Source organism: Olea europaea, unplaced genomic scaffold, assembly GCF_002742605.1.
Source record: "Olea europaea var. sylvestris unplaced genomic scaffold, O_europaea_v1 scaffold2179, whole genome shotgun sequence".
Classification (NCBI taxonomy): Eukaryota; Viridiplantae; Streptophyta; class Magnoliopsida; order Lamiales; family Oleaceae; genus Olea; species Olea europaea.
This window is the reverse complement of record NW_019239791.1, coordinates 244,287-266,047: the sequence shown is the minus strand read 5'-3', so window position 1 is coordinate 266,047 and position 21,761 is coordinate 244,287. Positions and strand designations below refer to the sequence as shown.

Sequence of the window (21,761 nt, the reverse complement as noted above, 5' to 3'; positions counted from 1 at the left end):
ATTAAAGATATGCAAGGAGAGTATATCTATACCAAATGGAAATAAGGAAAGGGGTAGTGCTACATGTTTTCGTGTACATAATCATTGACCTCCTCCTCGTAAAGAGGGAGCCTGCACATACCTCAATGTGAGAGGAGTGTCATCTATTATGTGTACCGAAAGTGTATAAATAAACTAATCCATAAGGAAAATGGGTACTGTAAATTCAAAACAAGTTGCAAATTCTCATGTGTTGATACAATTTTGCACAATTTGTTGCTTTGTAGGATGGCTGTCGATCAGTCTATAGCAATTGATGAACTGAAAATTGATTATATTGCTAAAGTGCTTGGTCCGTGTTGGCATGTAAGAAGGGCTATCATATCTAGTATTGTGTAATGAACCTATTTTTCGAGTATTCAGTGCTCTTACGTACAACATGAAGCAAATTAAGTTGCCCATAACCAAGCAAAACAAGCATTTGTTGATTTCGAGAGAGCTTCATTACATTCCAATATTTCGAGTCAATAAATATGATATTTTGTAAAAAGAAAAATAAAAACACGCACCTTCAATTCCATAGAATTGGACTATCATGTTGACGGCCTCATACCCCAACCAAGGTTTATTTCAATGTAAGCATGATCTACATGAGTTGGTTTTTGATTTCCGAACCTACCCATAACCAGACTGATCATCTTGATTTTTCGATTTTACCGACTCAACTCAAACCAAAAATGGTCCAAATCAAACCAAAAGTTTTGGTTAGTCAATTCCAGCTTGAGCCAAATTCAGTCTGTCTGGGCCATTTTAAATTACATTCATCAATTATAATAATAATCAATTTAGTCAATCACAAATAACTAAAGTCCAAACAAAATCTATAAAATAAATTAAAATACTGAATTAATACGGACATGATTATGGACCTGTTTGGAAGCGATTTTTTCCCTTAAAAAATTGATTTTTTGATCGTTATCATATTTGACTTTTTCTCTCACGGTGGACCCTACTTTTTTCCTAACAGTCAAAAAATTAATTGTCAAAATCACTCCCAAACAAACTCTATATTGCCATCAAAGTAATTGTTTGGTTCAACTTTTATATTTATTTAGAATTTACTGGGGAGAGAGATTTTAAAAAAATAACTCCGTGTGTACATTCGAATGTACACGTAATAGAATTGTTTCTGAAATTCACTCCTCCCCGCTTCAAAAATCATATTTAACCACAAATTTTATGATTCAAAATTTTTTCCTTACTTTTTAACTACACGTTCTCCAAAAATGATATTTTTCACTTGAAAAAGCCTTTTCCCAAACAATCTCTTAATGACATAAATGATCACCATTATCCGCACATCACAAAAGAAATATAATCCTATTTAAAGTTATAAATGTAAAGATACATAAAAACAAAAAATGAAATCCAAAGAATGAGTAAAGAAAAAAAATGAATGCTCGAAGTCCGAAAATATTCTACAACAGACATAGAAAAGCCATGATTTGAAGAAGAAATAGAGAAAGCTGAAACTCGAAGATGAGCTTTTCCTTAATTCAGATCAGCTCAAATTCTTGAAATGCCATTAAAGGAAAGTTTTAGCCTAACCTTTTGTTGAAATAATCTACCCAAACTGGTACATTCGGGTTGGATTTTTCGGTTTGTTCAATCTTTGCGATCCAAATACCCAGATCAAGAATCAATTTCCTTCTTGAAGACCAACTTGCCACTGCCCTATTGGTTGAGGACCAATGGAGCAATTCTTTTTACAAGTGGAGGTATAAAGTATGAGCAATGTTTCATGTACAATAAATTTGACAATATTGTTGATAATATGTCTTTGTATAATTTAAAAAACAGCATATTTTTTCAATCAATACTTTTTTATCACACCTATCATTGTCAACAATGTTGTACAAAATCGTTGTCACATTTGTGGAATCTACGGTCGTTACCTTTCGGGTGAGCACTGGGTAAATCCTTATGCTAACACAATAATATATAAATCACGCTAACTCGGTAAATCTAGGGATGAAGTGGGTAGCTCGGCTCGTGCTCGTGGCTCGTTTTTCACGAGCCGAGCTTGAACTCGGCTCGTTGCTCGTGGGCGAGCTCGGCTCGACCACGAGCTCGTGTACTTATGAGCCATGCTCGTGAGCTTGTGATTTTTTTCTTTTTCTTTTTTTTTTTTTGGGCAAATTTTTCAAATTTTATTGATAAAATTTTATTTTTTTCCACTTTTTTGGACGAGTCGAGCGGGCTTTGCTCGTTGGATGCGACCCCCAGCTCAGCTCGAGCTCGAGCTAGGGCTCCTCATTTGACGAGCCCGAGCAACCCGCGAATGACGAGCCCGAGCTCGAGCCGAGCCATCGAGCCGCGAGTCGGCTCGACCCAATTGACACCCCTAGGGAAATTGTACTAGACAAACCCTATACGATAGACTTAATCGAAAAAGTATTAGTTGAGAAAACCGAATTTGTGACCTAAGTTGTCTGCGCATCATTGTCACATTTGTTTTTTTTTTTTTTTTACAAGGTGTCCTATTCTAGACTAATCCTTGGGTCTGTGATCCGGCCCCTCTTCACACAGTCCGGTTAATCGCAGGATGTGCCTCCAACTGGCCAGGGTCCGAGCGCTCCCCACCTGGTCTGACAAAGTGCCAAGCAAGTCAATCCAAGTTGCACCTTGCCTTTCAAGAATAATCATTGCCTTCCAAGTTCCCACTTGCCTTCCAAGAATAAATCCTTGCCTTCCAAATGTTCCCTTGCCTTCCAAGAATAAATTCTTGCCTTCCAAGAGCCCCATGTTTCGAACTCACGACCTCTGCTCTGCCAGGTTTCATTGTCACATTTGTTGATTGATAAAGTATTGGAGCAAGACAGAAAATTTCCTACCTCGACCTAGAGCGGCCAACTGTCACATTTGTGTTCGAGTATAAGAGCAGAAATGGGTCCCATTTCTCCATTTTAGTCAATTCTGTAGAACTGTAGAAGTGACATTTCCGCTTTTCCCTCCTCTCCAGCCTCGGTTATCAAGTCTTCAAATTCCCTTTCGTTGTCCTCTACCGAGAAACCCATAAAAACAAGATTTTCAGCTAATCAATCGTTACAGAAACGCGCACAAATAGAAAAAGGGAGTTGGATGGAACCGAAGTTTGCTGCGAAGCCTACACCAGCAGGGCCATACGTTCCAGGACGCACTGATTTGGATAGGATGCCGGAGACCCCAACTCGGGGAGCCCACCACCGCCGGGCCCACTCCGAGACCTTTTTCCGTTTCCCGGACCTTGATGACATCCTTCTAGACGACGTGGCTTCAAACCTTAACTTTGACCTCCCCCCAAACCCAACATCCCTCCCTAATGGGCTGACGGCTCAGCCGACGTGGTCTAATGACAGTGAGAGTAGGCCCGTAAGCCATGGGTCCCACTTCCGGAGCCTTTCGGTGGACGCCGACTTCTTTGAGGGGCTTGGGTTTGATGGGCCGGCGCCGTCGACGGAGGAGAACAATAAGGTGGGCCAAGAGAGCGGTGGGCCGAGACATAGACACAGCAATTCGATGGATGGATACGGTAGTGCAACGTCGGTTGACGAGGATTCTAGTGCAAAGAAGGCGATGGCAGCAGATAGACTTGCCGAGCTTGCCTTGATTGACCCAAAAAGAACTAAAAGGTTTGACCTTTTCTAGCGTTGACTTTCATTCAAGATATTTCGGATTTTGCTTAAAGATTTATTATTTATAATATTTAACTTTTCATTTATACGGCCTTGAGGTCAAGAAAAATGAACTAGGTCAGCAAGAAAATGTTTTGTATGAGAATAGGTGTTTGATGAGCTATTTCTGAGCTTTTATTTTATGTTTGTTTTACTATTGTTGTCAACATTGTGAACCTAACTTCCACAAAAATCCGGCAAAACACAAGTGGGATTAGCCAATGGGGATGGTATCAAGTTAGTGAATGCTGTTGCATGAAAATCCAGTACAATTTTAGTAAGAAGTTGAAAGCTTCATTTGTTACATGGAGAGAATAGTCATTTTAGTATTTACAGTGAATGAAGAGATGGAGATCTGATAGCCATCTTGGAGAATTAGTGATCTCTCGTCATATTTAGATTCTCCTCAGATTCCAGTTGGCGCTGCACTGCATGACTTGAGCTTTGACGTTTCTAGTACGACCTTGTGCAAGCTACTTGTACCATTATATATTACAATCAGTAAATGAATTATCAATTATGGTTCATGAATTTCTTGCATCATACTTTTAATTTCCAAAACCTTTTTGGTTCAGTTACTTACTTTCTTGACTCTAATGCTGCAATTTGATGCACTTATACAACTATAACTCAGTCCTACCACAATCAAAGAGCCATTTTTTTGGACTTTGATTCTCACAATGATGGTTTTCAAACCCTTTTCAGTTTTTTATATTTGGAGTAGTAGAAAGAGGGAATACAAGTATCCAAAGGCTGTCTACATAATAGAAGAGACATTTGGGCTTGTTTTTCGCGAACAAATTTCTTCCTTAAGCCCTTCCACTTGATACGATAGGGGTTATGGTTGGTTTTAGGGAGTTAACTTTCAATTTAAAATTGAATCTCCCAAACCATATATAACAGCAGGCGGGTCGAGTCAACCCACATGGCTCCCAAGACACATTTTCCAACACTAGGCATTCTAGCTTGGTTGTGGCAGTTAGTTTCCTTGTTATATTATATATTTGACCTGGGCAGAGAGTCGGTGGAACTCTTTGCCCAGTTTCATCTTGCAAAATTTTTAGTTGTCAATGCTGAATTGTCGTCTCATCATATGGGTTCGGCAAGCCACATAGTACATGATAAATAGTATTAATACATTTCTACTTGCTATGTTTTAGGTTTCTGATAAAACTGGGAAGTGAGAAATGGTCTCTTAATCTCATTGCTGTCCTTTTTTATAACTATATTTTTGGATAGCAAATTTACTTGTAATATTGCAAATTGAAGCTGGTTTTTTCTATTGTAGGATTCTTGCAAATAGACAATCTGCTGCACGATCAAAAGAGAGAAAAATTCGATACACAAGTGAGCTGGAGAAGAAAATACAGACCCTGCAGACAGAAGCAACAAAACTATCTGCACAGGTCACTATAGTGCAGGTATACATACTACTTGATTGTCATGTTGTTCTGAAACAATATTAGAAAGCTTTTGTAATTGGATGATGAGTAATACTTAACTTGGTTTGATAATTTTCTGCTGAATGGATGTCATTAATTTTGATATTTGGAAACATATTGTTAAAAATAAAGCACCATAGTTGAAACACTTTAGTCGACATATTAGAATCATCCTTTCATTCATGTCATCTTATTTTCAACTTATTATTTTTGACGATGGACCTTATTATGGAAGCATTATAGGTCATGTTTGTCAATGGTCAATCTTGTGTCTGTAATGCATTTTGCCTCCCCTTTTTGTGCTTTCAGTTGTTAGCAGCAGCAATTGACCTTCAAGGAATTCATTGAAAATTGCTATAAATTCATAGATCGGGTCGACTGATGCATTTTAAATTATAAAAATGTCTATAGGGTCTTTTCCAATTCCTTCTGTGCACTGATTTAAACCATTATTTTTTTTTTTTTTCAAAGAACGTTGTGGATAAAACCTTTTGCCGTCATGCATAAGTTGTCACTCTTCTCAAGTCGAAGGGCCTTAGATTTCTGCCTCTACTAGTCTCTAAATGGCCACCTTTCCAGTTTGATTTATTAGTTCAGCTATTCTCTTCCTATCTCCAATCCTGCCTCTTATACTCTGTTCCATTTTCTAAATAAGTAAATCTTCATTAAGTAATTTAAGCCCTTTGGCCTTACCTAAAACCAGCTGAGTACTCCCCCTTGTGTGAATTCTGATTCCTTCTAGAGGTTCTAAAAATTCCATCTTGTAAACCACATATTCTCAGAATGGAAAGTGGTTTCTGGGGAAGTCCTTTCTGCTATATCATTTACCTGTCCATTCCTTGAAAGTTGAAACCCGCAAAAGGAACACCCTCAAATAAGCCAGATCTATTACTTTATGCACTACCAAATCCCAAATAGTCTTCTCCTGAGACGTGCCTAGGTCAAGGCACTTGGGATTTCAACATAATCAGCTGTGGAAGATTTCATCAGTGGGCGTCCACATCTTCCAGCTTTTCACAGTTGACCCCTGTAAACTACAATTACCTTTACCCGAGGTCAATGAATATCTGGTAAAATACTGATAAGATATGAATGATCGGACAGAAGAGAGTTGTGTCTCATCCCCTTTTGATCCCAAAGATATTTTGGCTGGATAAGAATTGATGGGCATGTCTAGTTTAGTAAAAAGTTCATGCTGGTGCACTTTGTTAGCTGGACGGGAGGGAGAGGGATTTGTTCTTTTGCTTATTTATGTGTTATCCAAACAAAAGAGTGGGTTATGTTAGAAGCGAAATGCACTAAATGTTTTGTGAACCTCTGAGACTTATGTTTACCTTTTCAGATGGTCATTGATATGGAGGAATGAAAGAAGACTATCCATTTAGTTGACCCTGAGTAAGTGCATGGTACGATTTTGAAAATTTCCGAATTGAAGAATTGAATCTGCCACATCTTTATTCTGATACAAAGAGGTCATTATATACAAGATGACTGAGTAATTTCTGCCCTTATTTCTAGCAACTCAGCTAATTCTTAGGCTGTAATTAGCAGAGAAAATCAAGGTACATAATTCCTGATTTTACTCAATCAATTAATTAAGGAAAAAACAAAATATGGAAAGATTGAATCTAGGGAAACAGTAGCTATACAACAGCTATATTACTAGTGGATTTTCAACACTCCCCCTCAAGTTGGGCAGTAGATGTTAATCATACCCAGTTTGGTGTTTAAATCCTCAAAGTTGGACTTAGGCAAGGCCTTAGTCAGAATGTCAGCTATTTGGTGTTTTGTTGGCGTGTATTGCACCAGAATTATCCCATCTTCTACCTTCTCTTTGATGAAATGACGATCTATCTCAACATGCTTAGTCCTGTCGAGATGAACAAGGTTCTTAGCTATGCTTATTGTAGCTTGATTGTCACAGTACATGTGTAATGGCTCTTCATCTTGAATTCTGAGTTCCTTTAGTAATCTTTTAAGCCACATTCCCTCGCAAATTCCATGTGCCATAGCTCTGAACTCGGCTTCTGCACTGCTCCTTGAAACCACAGTTTGTTTCTTTCTTCTCCAAGTGATCAAATTTCCCCATACGAAGGTACAATACCCTGACGTGGATCTTCGATCAGTAATCGAGCCTGCCCAGTTTGCGTCAGTGAAGATTTCTAAGCTCCTCTTTGCGTTCTTCTTGAAGTACAGGCCTTTGCCTGGAGTCATCTTGAGATACCTAAGAATTTGGTAGACTACTGCCATATGCTCTTCCATAGGATTGTTCATGAATTGGCTCACAACGCTAACTGAGAAACCAATGTCAGGTCTAGTGTGTGAGAGATAGATAAGCTTTTCGACGAGTCGTTGATATCTCCCTTTGTCGACTGGTGTCATGTTCTTTCCATTTCCTAGTTTTATATTCAGATCCATGGGCGTATCTGTGGGCTTGCATCCGAGCATTCCTGTCTCTTTTAGGAGATCCAGAACGTACTTTCGCTGAGAGACTGATATGCCATCTTTTGTTCGAGATACTTCCATCCCCAGAAAATATCTGAGTTTCCGTAGGTCTTTGATCTCAAACTCTTTCGCAAGAAAGTTCTTCAGTCTATCCATTTCTTCAAAGAAATCCCCCGCGAGAACGATGTCATCTACATAGACAATGAGAATGGATGATTTTCCTTGAGTTGATCGTTTGATAAATAGGGTATGATCTGAATGACATTGCAAATAGCCAAATTTCTTCATTGCCCTAGAGAAACGATCAAACCAGGCGTGAGGAGATTGTTTTAACCCGTATAATGACTTTCTGAGCCTGCAGACTTTATTATTTGTAGCTTGATTTTCTAGCCCAAAAGGAATCTCCATGTACACTTCTTCTTCAAGGTCTTCATTAAGGAAGCATTCTTGACATCAAGTTGAAATAATGGCCAATCTAAAGTGGCTACAAGGGATAGGAGCACTCTCACAGTGTTGAGTTTAGCAATTGGGGCAAATGTCTCCTGATAATCAATACCATAGGACTGTGTGAATCCCTTTAGTACTAGTCGGGCTTTGAATCTTTCTACACTTCCATCAGCTTTATGCTTTACAGTGAATATCCATTTGCAGCCCGCTAGTTGTTTTCCTCGTGGCAAGTTCACTATCTCCCATATATTGTTCTTCTCTAAGGCCCGAACTTCTTCCATAATGGCAGCCTTCCAGTGTGGTATCTCCAGGGCTTCATAAATGTTGTTGGGAACTTGTATCTTGTCAAGACTGGAGACAAAAACACTATATTCTGGAGATAATCTTCTATAAGATAAGTAGGTATAAATAGGATAATTTGTGCAAGATCTCACTCCTTTTCTTAAGGCAATGGGCCGACTATGAGGTGACTTATGAGGAGAAGAGTCTGAATGAGAGTTATCTTGTGATGTTTCAGATGAACTTGGAGTTGGTTCAAACTCATGGAGTTGCTCAGGAAGTGCTCGTTGTGCCGTCTCCTTTTGGTGCCAATTTTCCTTGGAGTAAACACGAAGCTCACTATTTTTGGCAGAAGGGTCGGGATGATTTTGAGGTAGAGTTTTGACAGGAGATTCAGGAGACTCGATGACAAAATTTGGAGATTCATCGACAATGGAAGGAGCTTGAGATGGACTTTCGACAGGAGAAGGTTGTTTTCAATGATATTTCAAAACTGATGTTCTTTTGATGTACTCTCCCCCTGAACATTGGTTTTGGTGTAATAGGGTTGTTCCTCAAAGAAAGTAACATCTATTGAGTTATAGAATCTCCTTGTGATAGGAGAGTAACATTTGTACCCTTTTTGACTTGGTGAGTACCCAAGGAAAATGCATTTGATTGCTTTGGGATCAAGTTTGCTCCTGTTATGAGGATATACATGAACAAAGGTTGAACATTCAAATATTTTTGGAGGAATGGTGGAGATTATGCGACTTTCTGGATATGTTTTCAGAAGAACTTGACTTGGAGTTTGGAATTTTAGGATACGAGATGGCATTCTATTGATAAGATAGGCTGTCGTAAGGATTCACACTGAAGATTCATTCCTCTTTTATTTCTGAATAATGAAGGAAACAGTTTTTCAAGATAAAAGAAATTAGGATGGCCTAGTCGATAGTGTAATAACATAATCTCACTATCCTTATTTGCGGAAAAACAACTTTTGTGAAAATGACTCAAAGAGATTGCCTTGTGAGCTTGTTCTTCCAAAGGATGGTCGTCCTTGAGGAGATAGAGTCTCGAGTACACCTCAGCATTGCCAATCATCTTCCCCGAATCCGAGTCCTGAAATGCACAAAAATTTTGGAAAAATTGAGCAACACAATTCTTATCCCGGGTGAGTTTACTAATTGACAGTAGATTACAATTAAGGTTTGGTACAAGTAAGACAGAATGAAGTGACAGTCTCAGAAATTGTAACTGAACCATAGCTTTCTACTTTTGAAATAGACCCATCTGCAATCTTGACTGAGTGATTTTCTTTGCAAGGTTTAAACTCAGTAAGTAGAGTCTTATCACCCGTCATGTGATGTGATGCTCCCGAGTCAATAATCCAAATATTGTTTCTTTCCATGTAAACATTTAAGGCTTTTGAGAAATTACCTTTCTGAGCTAGGGATCCCGCAGCAACAGTGGAAGAGCCAATGGATTGGCTAATCATCTTCTGTAGAAGTTCAAGTTACTCTTTGTTAAAGAGAACTGGTTCAGAAGTGCTATTTTCATTAGTTGAGGATGTGGAATTGTCGCGATTTTCATGAGATAAGCGTGAGGGCTTCTAGTCGGCTGGTTTCCCATGGAGCTTCCAACATGCTTCTCTGGTATGCTCTGGTTTTCGGCAATGATCACACCAGGGCCTCTCCTTTTTTATCTTGCTATCTGGGTTACTTGGTTGAGGGCCGCGTATGGCTAGGGCTATTCCTTTCGTGGTGGGCTGATCGTTTGGAGTTCCCAACATCACCTTTTTTCGGCTTTCTTCTCTTCTTACCTCCGAGAAGGCTTCTCTTAGACTTGGTAGACGCTTTGTGCCCAAAATCCTTCCACGTACCTCATCCAAATCTTTGTTAAGTCCCATTAGAAACTTGAACACCCGTTTTTTCTCAATGTTCCGCCTATACTGAATTCCATCATTTGGACTTTCCCAAGTGTGCTCTTCAAACATATCTAACTACTGCCAATAACGAGTTAGATTATTATACTATTGGGTAACAGAAGATTCACCTTGTCGGCGAAGGATCGTCTCCACACGAAACAATTCGGCGGTATTTTCATTACTGGAGTAAGTTTCTTTTGCAGCATCCCAAATCTCCTTGGCAGTACCATATAGTAGGAAATTTTCACCTATATCATTGATCATGGAATTGATCAACCAGGACATAACCATGCTGTCCTCGGCTTTCCATGATCTATATTTGGGGTCTTTCTCTCCTGGTGAGGCCGAGAGACCCGTGAGATGATCATCCTTGCCTTTTCCTCGGACAAACATGAGAACGGATTGAGACCACTGTAAGAAATTGTGCCCATTCATCTTGTGACTTGTGATTGGAATAACACCGCTGCTATCTCCACTGTTTCCAGTCACTGGAATTTCCTGACTGGAGTTGGAGCTTTCTCGTTCGATTGTCATACTATATTTCGTCATAAAGAATGATCATGAGGTGATAGTGATGAAAGAAGGGAAAAAAAGATGAATAGAGCGAGGAAAAAATTGAGAGAATAGGCTGGAGAGGGATGATCAGTTCAGAGAATATGGCTTTGATACCATGAAAATTTCTGAATTGAAGAATTGAATCTGCCACACCTTTATTCTGATACAAAGAGGTCATTATATACAAGAGGGTTGAGTGATTTCTGCCCTTATTTTTACCAACTCAGCTAATTCTTAGGCTGTAATTAGCAGAGAAAATCAAGGTACATAATTCCTGATTTTACTCAATCAACTAATTAAGGAAAAAACAAAATACGGAAAGATTGAATCTAGGAGAACAGTAGCTGTACAACAGCTAAATTACTAGTGGATTTTCAACGGATTTAGTTATTTTGAAACAATGGTGGCACAATGTGAACTATATATGTTGATGGGGGAAACAGACTTTTTTATTCCACTGCAAATAGAAAGAACATATTAAATATTTCATCATGTGATTCTGGGATGACATTTTTTTCGTCAAGCTTCCAATTTGCAATATGTGATGTAGGACCATAAACCATGGAACAAATTCAAAACCTTAAAGTAAACTAACAGTAAATTCTAATAAATATTTCAATTGTCAATTCATCAAAGGTGCCAAAATTTTGAAATGCCCTTGTATATATAGGCAGGGTTACAAATATAATAATTAAACAATGGATAATTAAAATGACCAAATGTATTGATAAGACCAAAAATTGGTAGAAATTGCATCAAGAAAAATCCTAATATAAAGTGAAATACAATAAAATGTCAATATGAATGACTAATTGTAACAAATCTAATGCACTTGTTGGCATAATTCGTTAAACACTTGTGTTGGGAAAAGCAGACATTGATTTGCAAAATATCATTGCTTCTGTGACAAAGAGAACAATTATGTTCTGCTCCAAATGATTTCTTTCAAACAACAAAGATAAATTTAAGATCGCCGTCAAATAGAACTGACTTCTTAACTGTAATTACACATCATACTGCTTTCAGATTCAAAACCCGAATTCCAAGAACATAAGCTGGTTTAGTTGTTGGATGGGTGGAGCCTAATATAGTGGACACTTTTCCCCTTGACTGTGGATTGAGCCCTTGAGGAGACACTTTTTAAGTGTTGTAGGGTACTTTGGAAATTCACACATGTATTAAGTTGATCTAAATTTTTGTTCCTATATGAGAGGTATTAGAGAGAACCTCCTTTTCGTGTGGTATAGAAAAATAGAGCTATTGGTGAGTCCAAAAACACATTGTAATAACCTTCTTTGTTATAGAGAAATTCTGAGTGATTGCATTAAGTTGATTGTAATAACCTTCTTTGTTATAGAGAAATTCTGAGTGATTGCATTAAGTTGATTGTAATAACCTTCTTTGTTATAGAGAAATTCTGAGTGATTGCATTAAGTTGATTGTAATAACCTTCTTTGTTATAGAGAAATTCTGAGTGATTACAATGTGTTCAAAAACACATTGTAATCACCTTTGGAGAAAGTTGAAAGCAATTAATCACATTGTAATTGCATTATGTTGGTGTAGCTCTCACAATGATTGTGAACCACTCTAAATTCTTTGTTCTTAATTGCTTTTGACTTTCTCTGTTTTTTGTGTTTTTATTGCTCCTGGTAATATAGATCCGCGATAATCCATAACATTAACATCATTTCAGATTATCGGATATACTCTTCACAATGTTTGTACATGTCCGGCTCAGCATTTCAACAAACTAAGTTCTGTTTACAATAAATTTGTCGTCAGTTAATGAATCCTCTTTGCTCACACTTTTAGGCACATTGCTAAAGATTCAAAACAACTAGATCCTTAGCAAATAGCGACCACACAAAACATGTGACATTTTATCCCTCTTCTAATGTGTTAGATGAGATGGCCTCCCTCCTACAAACAGATACAGCCAAACATTTTAGGATGGAAAATTTTAATTGTTCTCAGTTTGGTATTTGTATCTTCACTCATGAGTATTTTTGACTATGCAGGAAATAAAGATTATCACTTGAGCTTATGGCTTACTTATTTCTGTATTGCTTGATATGATGCAGAGAGACTCTACTGGGTTGACTGCTGAGAACAAGGAACTCAAATTGAAGTTACAGGCTCTCGAGCAACAAGCTCACCTTAGAGATGGTATGGGAGATCTCAAATTGTATGGATTCTTGAAATAGCTACTTCATTTATGCATTGATTATGTTTCTGCAGGCATAAGAACTTTTTTCCCTATTATTTCGGTGAAAAATCAAATGTTATACCATTTTTTAAAAAAAGATAGCCGTGTTATGTTACAAGACTGGTTTTCAGGGGGAAAAAATTGGATAGGATTGGTTTATGTCAGATATTAATGTGATGATTTTTGAACATGAAGAGATAAAGAAGCCACTGAAATTACTGTAAATGCTATCGTAAGGTATAAAAGAGATAATATTGGTACAGTTTGATTGTTCTTGGGCTAAAGAATCCGTAAAGTCATCATAGCGTGGCTACGTGTTATTGTTACTTCTATTAGAAAATTATCTATCAAAATTTATTGTTAAAAGCTGTGATTATTGATAATTGAAATCCGTTTAGTACCTCATAGGATTGTGGAAAGACTCGGAAGCAATTAATTTCTGATAAAGAAGCTGTAGAATTCTTGAATTTTCAGCAATGTTGAATCTTTTATCGAAACTGAGAGGTCTCAATCTAAGAGCTTCAACTTAAAGCATGTTTGAAAAGTGTTCATAAAGAGTTTAAATTATAAATAGATAGAAATAGTGGTGGATAAGTACATAGTCCTTGTGCGTCCCCTGGAATGTGTGGATAAAGATTGGTTTGAGTGTTTATATACAGTTGATAACCTGAGCCAAACATAGGCTTAGTCGGAGCATGCCTTTTTGGTAACTAGGCCAAACATGCTAGTACTGTATTGTATTTATATGCACATAGTTGTTCATGTAATCTTTGTGAATTTCAGCTCTGAGTGAAACATTGAGGGAAGAACTGCAGCGTCTGAAGATAGCAGCAGGCCAAATTCCTTCTACTAATGGAAACAACAGAGGATTGCGACCCCCATTTTCATCCCAACCACAGGCTTTCAATCCTTTCAGTAACTACCAGGCACAGCAGCAGTTTCAAATGCCACATTCTGCCTCTAATAACCCCAGCCTGAGTATGCAGCATCAACCTAGCTATGGGGATTTCAATCAGGGAGTCTAAAGACATCTCAGAGACCATACCTTCTAAGTCAGTATCTAGAAATGGGATGAGAATGCTAGGCTCATTGAACTTTTGGCGAAATTTCATGTGTCATTATCACTTTGTACAGTTGGGTCACCAAACTTCAAGTTTGTTACAATTTGGTTGTTCTGCCCATGTCCATTAGTTTGATTAGTGAAAAAGATGGCGAGGCAGTGCATTTGAAAATTAATCGGACTCTGCCATGTCAACTTTTGTGCTGATCAAAGTATGTCATGTGCAGGGAGTAACGGAATTATATCAAATTTGAGTTCAGTGACCAACTTGAACGACTAAAAAGGTTCGGTAAAAAGTGTAGTGACCCAAGTGGATTTAATCCATTTAGAAATGGAAAATAATTTATTGCAGTGGGAGATTGTATATATGAACATGTATACATGCATATATTGTAGCTCGAGTGTTAGGTATGATGGAGTACATAGAGCATGTTATTTGAATCTTGATTTGAATTGCTGGGGAACAGATTCTGGCTGCACGTTGGGTTGGGTTAGGCTGGGTTTTGGAGCAACTCGAACCGGACCAGCTCAGTTCTCTAAGAGTAACTTAATATAGATGCATGTCTACGAAGAAAAAAAAAAAAAGACGAGAACAAGCAAATCCGTGTTTGGGTGTTACTTTTACACTTCCGGAAAGATTATTCTGGGTTTGGTTTTATTTTACCTTGTGCCCTCGTCGGCTGCAGATCAAATCGCGAAAAGATTTGGGCAGAGGTTTAGCTCGCCAAGCCTGCAGTAGAGGGGTCAAGTGGTTTAATTCAGTTCTATATAGACTTAAGCTCAACAATGTCATCATAAAAGACGATTCAATACAAATAAGACTTGAGCTCCTTGACAGATGAAATGTATAAAAAGCATTACAGATGTACATGTGGCAACACTGTATGGCTGATTTAGTTATTATCTTTTTGTTTTACATCCGATAAAATGGTCACTTGTACATTTGTCAAAAATATTGTCAAACACTTTTGTACATATAGCAATATTGGACAAAAAATGGACGAGTGCTACGACCATTACAAGAAAGAATGAAAATAAAATAAAAAAACAAGGGAAATATTGGAACGCAGAAGTGAAATTATCCAGAAATTAAAAATTTCTTTAATTCAATAAACAAGATCGTAATCATGAACTTCTAGCTTTTTGAATCACGAACTTTTCGGCCTTTTAATTCCAAAAAATTGATGCTTCAAGCCTCCAAGTATTCTATGTTATTCTCCATAGTCAAGACAACACCGATGGATAGGTACCTCTTTTTAATTAAATCAAGAAACTAATTTTTGAATTGAACAATTGGATAAAGTAAGAAAAATAATTTTTCCCATTTTTCTCTCTCTTCAAATTTGAACACTATGAAATTATGTATTATGATTGTTGTACAATTCCATAGGATATTCAGTTTTAATCTAATCTCTATTTATAGAGATAAAATAGTTACAATTCTCTTATAATAATAATTTCACATTCAAATAAGAGTTCTAATTAAAATCCAAGAGTTTTTATTAAAGTCAAAATTCAATTAGTTTACATTTAATTACATGTGTAGTTATAGAACTTTAATTATAATTACAATTAAATTTATAACTTTCATAGTAATTACAACAAAGTACAAAAACTGTATTGTAATTACAACTTTCACAGTAATTATTGAACTCAAATTTTAACCATTCAACAAAAAATACTTAAATAGTCACTCTATTCATTTTTAGGGTGACGGTTTATGACACGAATTCATGTTCTCTACTTCGCTCATTCTCAAGTTTTTAACTCATTGAGTTATTTGATCAATCAAATTGATCTCACTCATTGATGAATTAAAGAACCACTAAAATTACAAAAGATATACATATCCCTATCAAGGGATTTAGATGAAATACACAGTGACCAAGTGAAATTTAATTCTTCGCACGATCATGCTATAGAATTAAATTTGACACATGGTCCGTTCAATACGCTCCAAATGTACTAGTATCATTTTTAAATATCTATGTGATAAATATAAATTAAAAACCTGATTGGTGAATTGTTCAACACTACAACCTTTCAGTACAAGGTGTCAACTTTTGTACATTGATTGTAAACAAATTATTTATGATAAAAATATAAGTTGAGTCACACTTTACTTCTCAATTCAAATATCTAACTTATATTATCACAAGTTACCCTAGGCACTTTAATTTGCATATTCAATATAAATAAATGCAATAAATAAAACCACAATTTTTAATTATGAATTATTATTTTATCATGTAAAATATACTATATGAACACAATCCAACAGGAAAACACACTACGCCCTCTTGTCTTATGGCGTAATGTTCATGTACGTGCTTGATTTACCCGCCTTTTTATTCACTGGACAACTTTTTTGGACCCTTCGTAGGACTCCTTTTATAGCGACTTATGAGTAATAATATTTTTACATCACTATCAATTCTTGTCTTCTTTAACCCTAATTCAACATCCATTACATATATAAAATATGCATAGGACCTTTGTGCTTTCTCCTTTATCCAACTTGTGGACGGTTTGCCACTGATATTTTTCTATATATTAAATTTATGTCACAAAAATGATAAAGAAAATTTGGGTTAATTTCACAAACGATCACTGAACTTATCTAAAAATTTCAAAACGATCACTGAACTTACGGGGTGCTTTCACTAACGGTCACTAAAGGACCTTTATGATTTTAATTCAAACTTAAAGGGTCAGAACACTTGAAAATAATACCTTGAGGACCAAATCGCTCTAACCAAAAATTGCCAAATTCCTCTACACACTATTCGCCGACGCCGAAAATTGGCAAATTCGACCACCATACCGCCGGAATAACTACCGACTTTTTACACCACCAACACCTCCTCATCCCCCATCACAATCCTATACCAACAATTAACCAATATACATCAAAAATTAAATGAAATTCAAGTTCAAAAAACCAACCCACGCAAGGTTATACCCCCGAATTCCAACCAACCCATCATCACCCATGCCAAAACTCCATCACAGGCTATTAGTACTCCCCAAGACGAACAGGTACATGGTCCATACCATCACAAAACAATTTAAATTAGGATATAACTCATACCAGTTCTCCGGTAGCGAAGAATGCACTTTCCGCCCCAATTTTCGATGCTGACATCAACAATTACGGTCGCGCACCACCACCATTACCTTCTACTCATCATGAAGAACAAGATGCATGTATGGGTCCTCGCCAATTTATCTTGAATTGGCCGACATTGGAGGTAATACCGTGCGTGGGGGTGGTTTTTTAAGCTTAAATTTCATTTGATTTGTAATGTGCTTTGGTTAATTGTTGATATAGGATTGTGGAGGGGGATGAGAAGATGTTGGTGGTGCAAAAATCCGATAGTAATTCCTGCAGCATGGTGGTCGAATTTGGCAATTTTCGGCGTCAGCGAATATGGTGTAAGTGGGAGAGAAAATGCTTGATTTCTAAATTCAGGGTTAGATTTTGACCAATTGAAATTAGATAGAATTTAGGTCCTCAAGGATCCAATTCACGTGTTTTGGTCCTTCAGTGACCGTTAGTGAAAGTGCTCCATAAGTTCAATGACCGTCTCTACAAGTTTTAAATTTCAGTGACGTTTTTGAGATTTTTAGGTAAGTTCAGTGACCGTTTGTGAAATTAACCCAAGAAAATTTAAGCCTATTTGAGCTTCATTCTCAAAAAAATTAGTTTTTCTCAAATTTATTTTTAATTATAAATTCTTCAAATAAAATAATTTTTCACCTAAATCCAAATTTTTTCTATTTTTAATCACACATTTTCTAAGAAATCATAATTACAAAATCTGTTAACCAAAAAAATAAATAAATAAAGCACGAACAGGAGCTAAATTGATGGGGAATCCAATTCTTTTGATCAATGTTTAGGTTTTCATTTATTATTATTATTAAAATTGCCTAATTCAAATAATTGTATCATTTTTTTATTATTATTGGAAATAAAATATCATTAATATTTTTGAAAATAAAATTTAAATAACTAAATTTATTTCGTCTTAACAGTAGGTGGAAGATTAACTTTCTATATTTCGAATAACTTGGGGATCCAAACTGTAATTATTTCGATATATCAGACAAATCCTTGGAATTCCAAGAATTAAGAATAATGCTATTTGCAGTGAAAACTATCGACAGTCGCTTTATGTGACATACACTTGGCAGTTTTTATTTGATGTATAATTTGAAAAAGAACTACCATATCTATGTATCAAATATCAAATTGTCAAGTGTATACCACATAGGGCGACTACCGACAGTTTTCACTACGAATAGCATTACTCAAGAATTAAAGCGTCATAATTCAACCTCGATTACAAGAAAGCCACGTTGCATCCATATGTAAGTCTACTTATCGCGATTATCCTTCCAACGGTGGCCCAATCATTTGCCCTTTGTGACCAAACATGTGTGTGACGACTTTAATAATCGGTTGTCAGAAGTGGTTGGTGTACATATATATTTTACACCATCATTTATATTTTGCCATGTGTCATTATATTATTGGACAATTTAGAAAATAAAACAAATTTTCATCCAATTTGATAATATAAATGATGTCAATTATGATGTAAAAAATGATGTACAAATTACATAGTTTGCTGGCAATTGCCCATACATCCAGCATTTGGACAACCAAAAATTCTGCATTATCTTGTAAAAAAGTTCACTAGGGCCATGTTTGGCTACACTATTGACCAAAACTAAAATTGAACCTATTTTTCTTTTAAAATTAACATCCAGTTCATTTTATGAAAGATGTCATAAGAATATATTTCAAAATGATAGTTTTATTCTTTAGTTATTTTTCAAATTAAAAACATAGTATAAGAAAAAATAACTTATTGTAAACTTTCCATCATGTACGTTATATAAGATTAGTTGAAAAGTCTTTTTAACGACAGAACATGTCTAGACAATCATAAAAATATTGAACTCGTTCATTTAGATAAAAATAGTAAATTTTGATAAAAATTGATGGAATGCATAATTGAAGCTGTGAGACCTAAAAATATGAAATTAAAATGAAAAATTGACTATGACTAAGATTTTAATAAACTTTGTAATTGAATCAAAGAGAGATTAAATTTATCTGAAACTTTTAGGAATGCACCTTTCAGAAATTTTTCTAATACGTTAACAAAGCATCCTCTATCAAAAACTAGGATGAGTATATGATAATCTTTATTTGGTCAAGAACAACATCGTTTAGAAAATGAAAAGAAATAACAGCCCCCCGAGGCACAGCTCAACTGGTGAATCAATCAACATTGTCTTACTTCCGGCGGCAGGGTGGAGAGTTCGATTCCTGGTGGGAACCTGCGGCCAAAAAATTTGGTATGGAGCAATCACTGTGGAGGAGGGTCTCTTGTGCGCAGAAGTGTACAGTCAATGGGGGGAACCTGTGATCCAATTGAGGCATAACCCGCGATTTACCTCCTCCAAGGTTCTAGGCGCATGGGTCTTGGGGGTCCAGGATTTAGTTTGGTATAAGTTGGGATACCTTGATATCAAAAAAAAGAAATAACAACACATAATCACTTACATTGGCGGACCTACTCATAGTCCTGGTAGGTCAAACTTCAAGATTTATTTATTATTTTTTTAGAGCAAAAAATTAGAATTGGGCAATAATGGCAGTTTGGCTTTTTTTTTTTTTTTTTTTTTTTTTATTAGAATAGAGTTATAGCAATGATCGAACAATTGAGAGAGTGAGAGTTGAGATTATTTTGTCATCAGCAATATTTAACTTAAGAATTCTTTGAAAATTTTTCTTCATCGTATATGTGAGATTATTTGAAATTTTTTGAAAATTGTTATTTATCATATATATGGGATTTATGAACTTGTGATGATGATAATCTATATGTGTTCTTGTAGAATACATAATTTTTAGTAATTTTTTAATAAGTTTGATTGTATCCCACTAATTATAATTTTTTGCTTTCGTCACTGATTATTTACGTTGTAAATTTGATTTTTACTACTCTCTATTTAAAAATATATTGCATTTTCACTTTACTTTTGGGAGAATAACTCTCTCTTAAATTTAGCTCTCGTTTGATCTTCATTATTTGAAACTTTAACGGTTAGAATGATATTTTTTTTAAAAAAAAATGTGATTAGAAAAGAAGAATTTTTTTTGAGATTATGTGTAATATTATATTATTGAGGAATGTGCGAATGATAAAAAGAAAGATAAAAACGAATTATAATTTTAATAGGGCCCAAACATGGAATCATCATCGGTGGGCAAAATATCTTTTACCCTCTATGAAAAAAAGATCAGCACTATAAATTTAAAACTCTTCTATTCTGCCACTAGATCTTTTTGTGGTAAAAGACTAGTCAAACACAGTTGTGCTCCGTGTACAGCTCCTACACCCCTCTTACAATGTAGGGGTTCACAAGTATAATATTCATGTGAACCCCTCACATTTTGAGAAGGTTGTACCATGATATACAATAAGCTTTATTGTTCTCATAATTCATGCGTAAGAAATCGTTGCCCCTCCCCGTGGTTTTGTGTCCAACTCCAGTCTTTTCAGTAATCTCGTCTTTTTAAAAATATTTTACCACTGACCTCTAACATATTTCTTTGGTTATGTTTGAGTCCCATTTTTTCAAGAAAATGTTTTCAATTCTCATTTTCAAACACACATTCTTTCATAAAATAATAATATAAGTATTTCAATTTTATTTTATTTTTACTTTTTAACCACACCTTCTTTAAAAAATCACTATTCCATAGCACATTTTTCCTCAAAAATGGAGATCAAACAAGGGATCTATGACAAATTAACTCTCGTATTTCAAAAAAAGTAAATTAGTCTTTAAAGTCCAATATTGGAAACTAGTTTCTATCAAGCATTTGATTGATAAATTTATAAAAAAAATATTAAATGCATGGATAACAAAAAAGTAATAATTATAAATGCATGATTGTGTTAATATATAACTTTGACTGAATTTATGAACGGTTTAAAATTTGACTTTCAAATGAAGGCTAAATCGTCGTATAATTTTAAATGAAGTATTCTTCACTTCAAATATCTAAACACAACTCTTGCTGTTGATCAAAACTCAACTTCATAAAATTAAAACACGATATTAGACAGAGATGGAGAGAGGTGGATTGACCCAACTTGCCATACCGAGACTTGAGCAACTTTTTCATATTTATTTAATATTTTTACATTGCGTTTTACAATTTTTGGAATCGTTAAATTATCTTCCATTAGTTCGAATTCTTGCTCTACGAATGACCTCATCACCTCAGATGAGGATTTAGGCCCTGTTTTGATCCACATTGTTTGAAAAAAATACATTTTTAAACAGTGATTTGACATCATTTCAACTACAAATTTTCAATAAAAAACATATTACAGATAAATTCAAAATTTTTTCTTATTTTTTAATTACACATTTTTATCAATATACTACTCAAAAATGCATTTTTATGAGCCTAATGTGACTCAAACATGGGCTTAACATATATAAAACTTGAATAGTTTATGAGGACTCACTGTTCATATTTAATGAAAAATTAGGGACTACATTTTTACTTTTTAAAGCTCGATGGCCAATTGTGCAATTTTTCCTATTTTTTGGCTTCCCAGTTTTCATTTTTTAATTACACTTCCAGAACCCTATCCATTCATTGTACTTTTATTTCTCCCTGTCTCACACA

At 35.6% G+C, this 21,761-nt stretch overlaps 1 protein-coding gene across 1 annotated transcript; it reads left to right on the top strand.

The window, feature by feature from the left end:
• The first annotated feature begins 2,902 nt into the window (after positions 1 to 2,902).
• Positions 2,903 to 14,491, top strand: LOC111380629 (transcription factor VIP1). Its single transcript, XM_023004245.1, has 4 exons — positions 2,903 to 3,650; positions 4,981 to 5,113; positions 12,854 to 12,938; positions 13,762 to 14,491. The coding sequence occupies exons 1-4, from the start codon at positions 3,121 to 3,123 to the stop codon at positions 14,001 to 14,003; spliced, it is 990 nt and encodes a 329-aa protein (XP_022860013.1). The 5' UTR covers positions 2,903 to 3,120; the 3' UTR covers positions 14,004 to 14,491.
• The last annotated feature ends 7,270 nt before the right edge of the window (positions 14,492 to 21,761 follow it).